The sequence below is a fragment of the Dinoponera quadriceps genome, unplaced genomic scaffold (assembly GCF_001313825.1).
Source record: "Dinoponera quadriceps isolate SergipeBrazil2010 unplaced genomic scaffold, ASM131382v1 scaffold278, whole genome shotgun sequence".
Lineage (NCBI taxonomy): Eukaryota > Metazoa > Arthropoda > Insecta > Hymenoptera > Formicidae > Dinoponera > Dinoponera quadriceps.
The window spans coordinates 20026-32367 of NW_014554664.1; the positions used below are offsets into that span (position 1 = coordinate 20026).

The 12342-nt window shown below is 43.2% G+C and overlaps 2 protein-coding genes and 1 long non-coding RNA gene across 3 annotated transcripts; 1 reads left to right on the forward strand and 2 right to left on the reverse strand.

Moving 5' to 3' along the window:
- Positions 1-129: 129 nt before the first annotated feature.
- LOC106740657 lies at positions 130-471 on the forward strand. Its single transcript, XM_014611919.1, has one exon. It carries the CDS (start codon positions 142-144, stop codon positions 445-447), a length of 306 nt encoding a protein of 101 aa, XP_014467405.1. The 5' UTR covers positions 130-141; the 3' UTR covers positions 448-471.
- Positions 472-1784: 1313 nt separating this feature from the next.
- LOC106740594 lies at positions 1785-2396 on the reverse strand. The gene has a single exon (XM_014611783.1). The coding sequence runs from the start codon at positions 2394-2396 to the stop codon at positions 1833-1835; it is 564 nt and encodes a 187-aa protein (XP_014467269.1). The 3' UTR covers positions 1785-1832.
- A 1861-nt stretch (positions 2397-4257) lies between these two features.
- Positions 4258-12320, reverse strand: LOC106740641. Its single transcript, XR_001374116.1, has 2 exons — positions 12212-12320; positions 4258-12130 (listed from the first exon to the last, which is right to left on the reverse strand). It is a non-coding gene; the product is annotated as an uncharacterized LOC106740641 (long non-coding RNA).
- Between the last annotated feature and the right edge of the window lie 22 nt (positions 12321-12342).

The following is a 12342-nucleotide window of genomic DNA, read 5'->3' on the forward strand; positions in this document are numbered from 1 at the left end:
TCCTCCGCTCTGCATTTTTTTTTATCAAGTAAGAATCTAAACTAATTAATAAGAAATCGAAGATGTTCAGACTCTTATGTGAAGGGCTCACAATGATATTTTCGGGATTTCTTGAACGAAGTTACCAAGTTCATCAAAGACATGATCTGCTACATGAACGATAACCAGATTAACAACGGCCAGGTGAACGACAATCAGATGAGCGACAACCATATAAGCGATAACCAGATGAGCGATAACCTGATGAACGACGACCAAACGACCATGAATAATGCGGCCAACGAAATTAATTTACCTAATAAAAATATATACGGTATGTTCGACTCTTACAAGTTCATATGCGGTTGTTTTTCGGTACCAGGCACGGATAACCATCAATTCATCTTAAAGCTGAAGGAAATAATGTTCACGGATGACTACGGTTGTCTCATTTTTCATCCGCTTTAGTTAGAAGACTATGATCGCTGCAACTCATATGTGAAGTCTCCATGATATGATGATCTCATGATCGATCATTCCACGCGTTAGTAGTAACGATTCGGACTCGCACGTACAATCCAAATAGTATCAATATCATCCACGGCTATCACGGTTCGCGCATTTTCGGTGAACACGCATCGTTCCGAAAAAGAAAACTGTACCGAAATGCGAATACCGAGACGATTTGCCAAAATTTGGAAGCGTTGTCCCAAAAAAGTTACTATGTCAGAATCAGTGCAATGAGAGATTACGTCACGGAACATATCAACGTCTGATTTTCATTATTCATAGTCGTTTGGTCGTCGTTCATCTGGTTATCGCTCATCTGCTTGTCGTTCATTTGGTTATCGCTTATCTGGCTGTCACTCATCTGGTCATTGCTCATTTGATTGTCGCTCGACTGATTGTCGTTCATCCGGCCGTTGTCAATCTGGTTATCGTTCATGTAACAGATCATGTCCTTGTTGAACTTGGCAACTTCGTTCAAGAAATCCTGAAAATACCATTGTGTATGTACGCAATGTTAATTCCATGCGATCTTATACAATTAACATTATTATATACATTGTACAGAGCGACACCAGAGACACCAGACACCTTAAGATAAGAGTCTGAACATCTTCGATTTCTTATTAATTAGTTTAGTTTCTTACTTGATAAAAAAAATGCAGAGCAGAGGATTGCCAAATAAAGGGATTTAACTTTGAACTTAGTAAGAATTTGTAGCTAAATGTCATTCTAAGGTGGGGAACACGAGTAATAATAAAATAATGAAAAAATTAATGTTTAAAAAAATAAAAAACCTATTTTTATAGATAGTATTTTATATATATACAAGATTGAATCACGTATATTCTAAAGAAAAATATCTGATCTCGTTGTATTGTAAATACCCACATAAATAGACAATGTAGTGATAAAGAAGACACTATTTTTATTTAAAATATCGGAGATGTTCAGACTTTTACTTGTAGGACTCTGGGCGGCCGAATGCGCTCGATTCCGTTTACACGTCGATCAGCTTGCATTGTTCCGAGAAAAGGGAAAAAAACGTATACCTCTTCCCTTCCTCTTCCGAAATTTGAAAGTGAGTGAACATTCTAAAAAGACAATCCCGAAGTCAGGATACCGAGATAGTCTTCTAATATAAATTTTCCCAAGATATTGGGAGCATTTCCCCGAAAAATTATAAAATCACATAATTTAAAATAATTATAATAACGCATAGTACTATTATTACGGTTACGTGTTGCTTAATAATAATAACTTAATATTTAATATTATTATGGAATAATAATAATGAGTATTATAGATTAATATTATACAAATATACTGTCTTTTGATATATTATGTTATACTGGTTTCAGCATCACAACGTTTCGTATGTAACAATTGTACGCTTCCAACGATATTCCAGGAAAATTAAATTTCGAGAGCTTACTTCGCAATTCGTCGCCTCCGACCGTATCGAACTTTGTTGATTTCTCATATCTCAAAATATATTCGCGTGCCTCTACCCTTACCGCCAACAAAAACTTTGTCTTCGAAGTCATGACGAGCTCAAGTTCCTTGATGAGGACATCGTACGCCTTCCACCGTTGCGTGAGCCTCGTGCTCCGGAGGACAAAGTACATATTGTTCAGCAGGACTCGCAGGATCCTGTCCGCCTGACACTCGGCTTTCGGATGTTCCGCGAACACCTGGGTGAAACGCATGCAGTTTAACAAAAGCGTGGAGAAGCCGTCGCACGGCATGTCTTCCGGGTACTCGATCGTGATGCGTATCGCCTCCATGGTGATGCGCGTGATGTTGTCGTAAGCGTTCAATTCGTCAAGCCATCCGAAGAAGAACCAGTACTTGGTCGTGATATCTAAGCAGTTCGTCCTGAACTCCGCGTCAGTAGCGTGTAGTATCATATGCCGGATGAAATCCTACTTCTTCAGCTGTATGTCGCTCAAGAAGTGGTAGATATTGGTGTACTCCCGGCGGGCCAGTTTCTGCTTCGTGTGCACCGAGTGGCAGCGTCGCGCGTAATCGTCGACGATGGTGAGAGCGTTGCCGTACATCATGTACAGGAGAGGCCAGAAGATGGCCTTGTCGAGCGGCTCGATGTGTGGCAACAGGGTGTTCAACACCAGTCGCTTCTGCTGGACGGTCATGAGGTGCCGCTTTTCCAAGGATTTCTTCAGCACGTGCAGCAGCTTCGACACCACCTCGTTCACATTCTCACGTTTCTTCGTCGGCTCGCACTTGCGCCAGTTAATAATCTTGCGCATCATTACCAGGCACAACTCCACCACGCCGGCCTTGAAGCTGTAAGTATCGATGATCTTGCAGGTAATCGTGAAGATGCACATAACGTTGCAGTGGTACGGCATCTCCATCAGGTAACGGATGCACACGTTGATCAGGATGTCCTCCGGCGAGGTGACGAAAGCCTTCCACATCGTAATCTCTCTCTCTGTATCTCTAATATTTTGAAAATATTCCAATATTTGAAAAACATTCTAATATTAGAAAAATATTGTTCCCAAATATTTTTTCTGCATTTTGGAAGATTGTCACGGATTGTTATGTATCATTTCCAATTTAAATTCTTTTCTTTGCCTTGGCGAGAGACATTAGACTGTTTATGTTTGTTATCTACTGCCTCTCGCATTGTTCGACTCCTTCGAGAAGATTCTCAAAGTATTGTTGACTGTCGTTGCCTATATAACCCACAGCGGCTCTCGATAAGATGAGCTGCTATTTGACTTTTAACGAACATCGACTATCCGATCACATACAAGACATCGCTCGCTATTGATCTTTTCTAAATAAACCAGCAAGAATAATAAAAAGTTCGTTAATTGGCGCTGTAACCATCTTCCTCGCAACCAGTAAAGAAAGCTAGAGGTTTTACCTCGTTTACGTCAATCGTGGACTTCCCGAGGCTACACGCAAAATCATCAGCACAGATCATTTTGATTTTGGGATTATAATTTTCCCGGAATAATCCCACTTATCGAACTTCGAGATTCAGATTTTTCGGAACAATACGTGTCCACCGTATTCTTTCGCGTATTCTTTCCTCGGGGCACAAAAATGGTTAAACGAACGTACAGGTCTAAATGATCTCCAGTTATCATTTCCCTCGCAAAATGTAGACGAATATTTTCCACCACCAGCATAGTGATCGACGATTTTTTTCGAAGTATATTTCGAAACCTCGCGGGTTGCATACAAAGTGGGTCTACGTCAAGACGTTACGAAGTGCTCGCCAAAACGATTCCTACGATGCTGAATTCAGATTGATATCGACATCATTTGGCACGATATCATTGCACTCTGCATCATTATACTTGATTGTTTGATAGGATCCCCGTGATTTTTTACCTAAACGCGATTTTGTTAACGAAATTTCTTCATTTATCACCTTCTATTATCAGCAGTTAGTTGGAATATACCATAGTGTCAAGAATTAAATTATATACACATAGATGAGCACTGACGCATATCTTCGAAAACTGCGAAGATATTTGCACGAGGAGTCGAATTCTTTTAAATTGAAAATATAAACTATACGGCCTTTCGTTCGCGGTGAGATTACCTGTATCGAGCGGAGGCCGTATTGATTGCATTTTCGGCTCATCAGACTGCCGTCTGTGTCGCGTGGAATCCTCGTCTTGGAAAAAGGTATGCTCGTGCAGAAGTGTCGTTGCGCGGTTTTCCACATACACAAACGAACGCTGTATGCGACAGAGAAAGTAAATGTAGAGACGAATAAGAAACGCGAAATGAAATATAAAAAGGATTTATTTGAAACGTATATGTGTGAGCGTTATACCTATATGTATAGTCTTCTCCTTAATCACAAGAGTTAAGTTCCTTTTTTTCCTTTTTATCGACATCGTACAAACCAAATTACAACTACCTAATTAGCACGATACTTTACAACACGGGAATATTATGCTGCGTACGACCTGTGTTTATCAAAAAACGTTAACGTAAACTGTTTCTTTATCCTTTTTTCTGTAAACGCGGCGAAATCGATTTGGTGCGACACGAAACCTCACGGGATCGTTATTCGAGGCGGAATCATATTAGCCGTATCTTTTATTTCGTTTTTACTTTTCAAATCCTACTAACGCTTTCTTTTCTCTCTCTCTCTCTCTCTCTCTCTCTCTACTCGAGCCCACTAGAGAAATGTCACTGTTCTAAAATACGACACCAAGAGAGAATATTTCGAAATAACGATACCCCGAGACACGTAATTTGCGATTTGTAGCGCTAAAGCAATTAATAACAAACGACGAATTTAATAAATGACAATATTAAACGAGGAGAAAGTGATAAAACTAATTATCTCGTTGAAGTCACATTTTCACAAAAATGACAGGACACAAGTCAACATGCCTGAAGAAATTATTCTTAAAGAGTTGTTGTAGAAAATAAAATGAATGTTACGTCAGCGGGCTCGTGTTTTCACCAGAAAAGAATTTCAATCAGCGATATCGCCGCATCCAGATTCACAGGTGTGTCTCAGTATCAAATTATTACAGCAGCGGTATGCAGCCTAATACTTCGCCGAGGGTCATAGCCCACAGAAAAACGTGGGCGGCGAACGAAGCGACCAATCGCAAGCGAGTATTACCGAGACTGCAATGTGCGAAAGTCTGAGCTGCGACTGGTCGCGACTCGTTTGTCGCTCCTATTTCGCTGATTCCGTTTTTCCGTGTGTTATCGCCCTGAAAGGGTGACCTCCACCGAATTTCGATCGAGTCAATCGACGAGCAGCCGGAAGAATTGTCAATCTCCACATCTGTGCGCTTTGTCGTCCGACGACGATGATCGAAAGACTAACAATTCCTATCTATCTTAGCGGAACGCAGCAGGTAATATTTAGCTGACAAGGCGATGCGAATCGCGTCGATCGGACAGATAGGAGCCCGGTGAAAGTCACCCTTCGTCCGTTTTCACGCAGGATCGTGTCGAGAATCGGTACGACGATCAGGATGACGATCGGCTTTTGCTCGTTCGTCTCACAGACGGATACTCTAACGTGCCCTTTCCGTGCGACAGCGCCGAAATAGCCGCTCGTTACAATGGTTAGTGGATAAGTGAAGTGAGAAAAGGGGGGAGAAAGTCCGCACGAGTAAAGAAAAAAAAATATGCATCAAAGTTGCGATTCGTCCTCATTCTTTTTTCTATTCTCTTCACAAGATAATTGTCAGATGGGCAGCACCAGATTAAGACGCAGCGTATTTTAAAAAGTAAATTTTTCATCGAATTAGACAAAACGAAAAAAAGAGCGAAAGAGAGGGAGGAGGAAAACTCACGATCTGCGAGCACCTCGAGACGCAATTCGGCCATGACTAGATTCTCATGTGCTGGTACATCGAGGTAAAAGCGTGCCGAATCGCTCCATCGCCTCTGTCCGTCGACTTGCGATTCGTCCGAGCCGAAAGCAAGCAAGCAAGCGAGCGAGCAAGGAAGAAAAAAACGAAATAACGAATTAGTACGGAACGGAGATATCCCTCTCTCTCTCTCTCTCTCTCTGAGGAAAAATCAGCGACGTGAATTTCCGCGTCGCGAATGGCCGAGAAATTAAATTCCAGCGGCGCCATCCGCCCATCTGATCGATCTTCCTTTTCTTCTTCGAACTGGACGAAGCGCACTTTCCTTCCTTTTTTTTGCGAACGGATTAATGAAAAAAGGAAAGAAAAAAATGTCCGTGATCTGTTACGATGCACATCTCTCTCTCTCTCTCTCTCTGTTTCTTTCTCGCCATCGAAATAGTCACACCGTGTCGCTGTCGTCCTCTCTCCTTCCAGGAGTGTCAAGATATATATATATATACATACACGTATGTACATATGCACATATATATATACATATTTCGACGGTATATATGTACAAGATTCTTCACATTGTAAAAAATATAACATACTTCGTACTCAATATCAATGCGACGCAGGTGGTATTGAAAGGCCGATATACACATATCTAAATCGTGGTGTTAAACTTGCTCGTTTTCCCGGTGTTTTTTCTCTTTTTTTCTTTTTCATCTTCTTGCAGTTTGTGAGACCGACGTCGACGCACGACGTCGTTTGCATGACAAATGGCGCACGTGTCTCTCTCTCTCTCTGTATTCGCAAATTGTTCACACATACGATATGTCGCATGCATCTTTGTCCGTTTCTTGGCGAGTTTTCGACACATGGTGGAAGATAAGCGATTCCGCGCCGCTCGTTCGCGTACACGTCAGCGGAGTAGAGATGGCCTGGAGGGGGAGAAGAGAAACAATTCCTGGTCTTTAAGTGATGTACACGTGATATGCTGGACCGAGTCGGGCAGCGATACAGAAACGTCGTTTGAACATCGTTGACGAGGAGTACGTAATAGCTGTAGAGGCGTGACGCGATCTCGTCGTCGTCTTCTTCATCCTCCTCCGCCTCCTCCTCCTCGCATCTCTTTCTCGTCCGCCGACGATAGCTCGCCAAATAGAGGATCACGTAAAACGTTAATCGATCCAGGCGCGTTCGCGCGCGATAAAAGTTTGGACGCTGCTTTAGAAAAATAGCATGCGATCTCTCTTCGGGTGAGAGAATGAGAGACGAGCGAGAGACACGTGCAGATCTCTCTCTCTCTCTCTCTTTCTCTCTCCTGTGTGCTCTCTCCTCATACAAATATATAAATAGATCTTCGAGTATATCAAATACTTGGTGAGCTATCTAGGCGGATGACGTTCACGTCCTTTGTGATCCGGACTTCGCGTGTACCTGCTTGACTATGTGTGCACGTGTGTATTTTTTTTCTTTTTATATAAAATTCGGGCGAGAAACACAAGAACGGTAGTGTGAAGCGATTAACCCTTTCCTTACGATGGTTTCACTCTCAGAGTCGAGCGACACTGAATCGACGTGAATGAAAGAAAAAAATATCAACAAGCTAACAAGAACCGAATGTTGCTTTTACAATGAATTATTATATAAATTACATATATTTTGCTGGCATAGCAAATGTCTCAGTCACTATGCGGATAGCAAAAAAGATTCGTTACACGGAAAAAGAAATTTTACTATTGTAACAAAACGTTTAGTTGGCGTAACCAAATTATTTTGCTCTTTATATATCCAGCAAATAGCAATTAATATTCTTAACAAATCTTATTGCTGTCCCAACAAATCTTTTTTGCTACCCCATAGTAACTGACAAATTTGCTATACCAATGAAATATTTGTTCCGTGCGTATTTTACAAGGTAAAGTACACGTGAATAATAAACGTAGAAATCCATAAGATATCAGTCGAAACATTCCGACCGTTTTTGTGGTCATTCTCTTTTTGTGATCACTCTCTCAGCCCGAAATTATTGATACGAAACGAAATGTCAACAGCGAAGTATGTCGTAAAACGCCTGTAATGATGCGTCCGTTGATAAACGCGATTTGGGGCAGGACTTGGGTTGACTATGTTTCTACTCATTACACACAACCGACAATTCCTCTCATATGAATATTTTCGACCGAGACATTTCGATCGATATTTTGTTGATTTGTATCTGCGTGTACCTTACATAGCAAAATACAAGCAAAGTACACCTGCGATCGGCTCTTATCGACCTTACCAATTTACCTGATTTAAAAAAAAGAGTCTCTCTATCATTCGATTGGTCTGTCATAAAATCATTACGTCGGAATTACGACACAAAATACGATAATTATTAAATAAAAAATCGTTAAGACTCTTGTTTCCCCGTCGCAGCCATCTTGATTAATGACGTCAAAAACGATAAAATTCCTACGGAATACGTTGAAACAAGCGGATATTTCCATAAAATGATACTCGATTGATCCACATTTGTAAAATATCTCGAAAATTTTCCTTTTAACGGCTAATATATAGCTGTAGAATTAACGTGACAAAATTATAAGATAGGCTAAAAAGGCAAGTTATATGTCATGTTGATTTTACGGTCATTTGTTGATTATTGTGAGAGTGAAAAAAGTTCCCGGAATGTTTTACAAATATGCTTTCAATCAATCGCACAAGTATCATTTTACGGACCTACCGTTTTATTTGAACGTTTTTCGCAAGAATTTTGGACATTTTCTCGTTTCTGACGTCATTAGTTAAGATGGCTGCGGCGAGGGACAGAAGCCTTAATATCATATATATGTACACGCAATGTGTATGTATGTGTGTACTCGAAATACTCACGCTTACGAGTTCCCCGAGGTTCCCGTAAGGCTTATCAGCGATGACGTCACAGGTATTTCTCGGCCGGCGAAAATTCGCGGCACGTCAGCATTATCGCGATTCGTACGGAAGGGGTTCGAATGATACGACGACCGCGTCTCGAAGATTCTCGGGGGCGCGAAAATGACCCCAAGAGAGAGAGAGAGAGAGAGAGGTTCGCTTCTCGGGAATCCCCATCTTCGCGTGACGTTCGCGGACTCTCTCGTCGTGTTTATTCCAGGTCGGCGTGTGTCTCCCCGACGCACATACACACACGAGAGCTCATCGCCTCACATTCTTCCTTCGTGTCGGTCGGCTAATAGAGACCGCGAGATTAGCGCTCGCGACCGCAAGTATCCGCGCGTTTCCGGCCAATCTGTTTTTTTCACGACGTCCGGAACACGAGCGTCGTGCGCGCATGTGAAAGCGCTCGATTTAAAGAGAAGCGGAAGAAAAGGGGAGAGAGAGAGAGAGAGAGAGAGAGAGAAAGAGAGAGAGAGAGAGAGGCAAGGCCGGCCGAAAATCTCGCGCGCGCGCGAAATCGAGGAGCTTGCAGGGCGTTCTCGTGTTTTAAATCGAAACGCAACGACGAACGAGAGTGCGCTCGTTCGATTCCGTAGAAGATTCACTCGGAGGAAACGACGTCGTCTGTTTGGCATAGCGTTCATTTATTATTCGTGATATCGATATTCTTCTGCTGTTCTCTCTCCCTCTCTCACTCTCCCTGCCTGTCTCTCGGGGTTCGCAAATAAAACTTTGTCTCTTCGTCTATTCTCGCCTGGGAGCCGGAAAAACGAAAAATGTCAAGAGCAATTCAACGGTGAGATAACTGCGAACAGGTTTCACTCATCGCTGCTAATAACGAACTAAAAATAACGTCGCTTACCTATGGTTAAGGCTATATTTAACAAGAGAAAAGAACAAAGTGGAAAGAAAAAAACGGGTATATCACGCGCCACAGAAGCCTCGTAACGCGTAATCGGAAATAAGCTCTTCCGATTGCACCCGTGTTTTCGCGCCGTGTGATGTGCGGACGCCATACCCGATGTGTCCCCGGGTGTCCGCGTGAACGTCACGGGGCCTCCTCAAATCTCTCTTTCAACGGCCGTCTTCCAATTGCAGCGCGCTCTCTCGTCGACCTCACGGAAACTGTCATTAACCGCGCGACGTATCCTCTGGACGTATTTTTAATAATTCTTTTCTCACGATATAAATATCGTCACGTTCGCATAAAAATAACGCGTGCTTTATCATTATCAGCGCCGTTGCTCCATTCAGACTTGCGTAACGGAGAACCTTCAGCGACGTGGCCGACGTGATTTTTCGAAAGCTTCACTCTCGGAAGGGGATCTCTCTGCAACGCCGGTTAATGACTCTTTCCCGCGTCACCGGCAAAATTTCGCACACATCGATTGCACTTCGTTTTATTCTCGTTCTCACCTCCCCACTTCCTCCTCCCAATTTCCACACACCATTTCTATACAATTCCCGCAATTTCTATACAATTCCCGTGACTTCGAGTAAAATAAATAAAATAAAGAATCCTTTCTCTTTCTCTCTCTCTCTCTCTCTCTCTCTCTCTCTCTCTCTCTCTCTCTCTCTCTTTCACATCGGACGAACAAAAGAAAAACAAAGAAATTTGATCGGGAAAACGGTATCGCGCGCATACGAGGAGTTCGAGAGTGGACAAGTACAGTGCACGAGAGTGAGTCGTACAAATTACAAATACGCAAATCGCGTGTCTCGGGGAGAGAACACAGCGCTTTCCGCCGAAGGACACACATACACACACACGGAGGGGATTTTATAGCGAAGATCACTAAAGAATTTCCGAACACGTCGACGCGCGCATTCTGTCCCAATTCATCGTCCTCCCTCTCTCACACGCGCTAATCCATATCTAACTTAAGAAACCGAAGCCGTCCACCGGCTTGAAAGATTCACTGTCCTTCAACGAGATAAAGCCCGGCGACAATCAATCTTTCCGCGCTATCGGGAAACGTAGTACAATTGAGGAGAATCCCGCCAGTGAGTAAAAAAGAACTATAATATTCTCTCTCCGTGCACACCCGAGACAATTCGCACGCGCGATTCTCCCCGGTTCTCTCGTCCCTCACCCTCGCTGGTGACGTTCGTGATTAACGCATCGAAAATTAATGGCATGTCGTGACCGTTATCGGGGTATCGAGTGCGAAGCGATATCTTCTTGATGTCGGTTAATACGACATCCTCATTGAGGGACGGTGAATCTTTCAAGCCGGTGGACGGCTTCAGTTTCTGAAGTTAGATATGGATTAGCGCGTGTGAGAGAGGGAGGACGATGATTTCGATGATTGCACGAGAAATATTACACACACGCACGTACGCACGCACGCACGCACACATGCACGCACACGTGACTTGCTCTCTCGCTCGGTTTCGCGAGAAAGAGCCGTCAGCGCGCTCTTGGTTCTTTCACGTCTATCGATTTTTTTTACATTCGTGAGCTCGACGACAGTCTTTCTTCCTTTCTCTCTCTCTCTCTCTTTTTCTTTCTTATATTCACTCTCTCTCTCTCTCTCTTTCTCGCACACTTTTATAGCGGTATTCCGTTAACCGCGTTAACGACGTCAGTCAGCATTTTACTTGTCAGAAAACATTCGCCAGGGGAGAATCACCACGCGTGTCACGATGCAACATCGTCTCGTGGGTTTGTCATTTTTTTTCGTATAAAATGAAGATAATCCGCCGCGCCACACGGATCGGCGCGATATTTTTCAGTGGATTCAAGCCAACGGACGCGTCGGCGCCGCACGGAACGCCGCCTTCGTTCTCGATCTCGTTCTCGAAAGCGATGGACTTGACACAGCAAGGTGAAAATAGCACACACACACGCGCGCGCGCGCATGATTTCGCAGTTGAAGGGTTTAGTGCGCCTGGCGGAGCCTCGCACGCGAGATTCAGATAGTCTAAGATCGATCTAATCTATCGATTTATTGTGCTCGCCCTATTTATTTCTCTCTTTCTCTCTCTCTCTCTCTCTCTTTCATTAATGTGTAAGATCACTCGTTAAAATTTATCAAGTCAATCCCATAGCAATTGTGCAGTCTTGGCTTATGTATTTGTGTGTGTATATGTGTGTGTGTATATAATACAAACTTCATCGTACAAAGCTTACAAATTACGTTTAGATTGACATTATGCGATACCGTATTGTTGTTGTTACGAAACGCGTGTTTCTTTCTCTTGTCTCTTTCCCCCTGTCCGTTCCTATCTATGTATCTCTCTCTTTCTCTCTCTCTGTCGTGCTCGCTCTCAGTACTCCCACCGTCGAGTCTCCCGTTTGTGCAAAATAGTCCGCGACGGAATGTCATTTTCGCCCGCCTCTCCCGCGCTCGCGAGTATACAAAGGTGGTGGTGGTGGTGGTGGTCGTGCTGCGTCAGCTCGGAAGCTAAACGAAAGGTAAAGTAAAGATACATTAGTAGTGGTTTTCCAAAGCAGATAAACGGAATCACACGGGAAAAATCCTCACAACAGCTATCTATCGGGTTATCTCCGTCGGAATCTCGTCGTTATCGTCGTCGTCGTTATAATCATCATTCGCCGGTAGGTTGCTACACGTAATAAAACTTCGTACTACGTTTCCTCCTCCTCCCCCTCCCT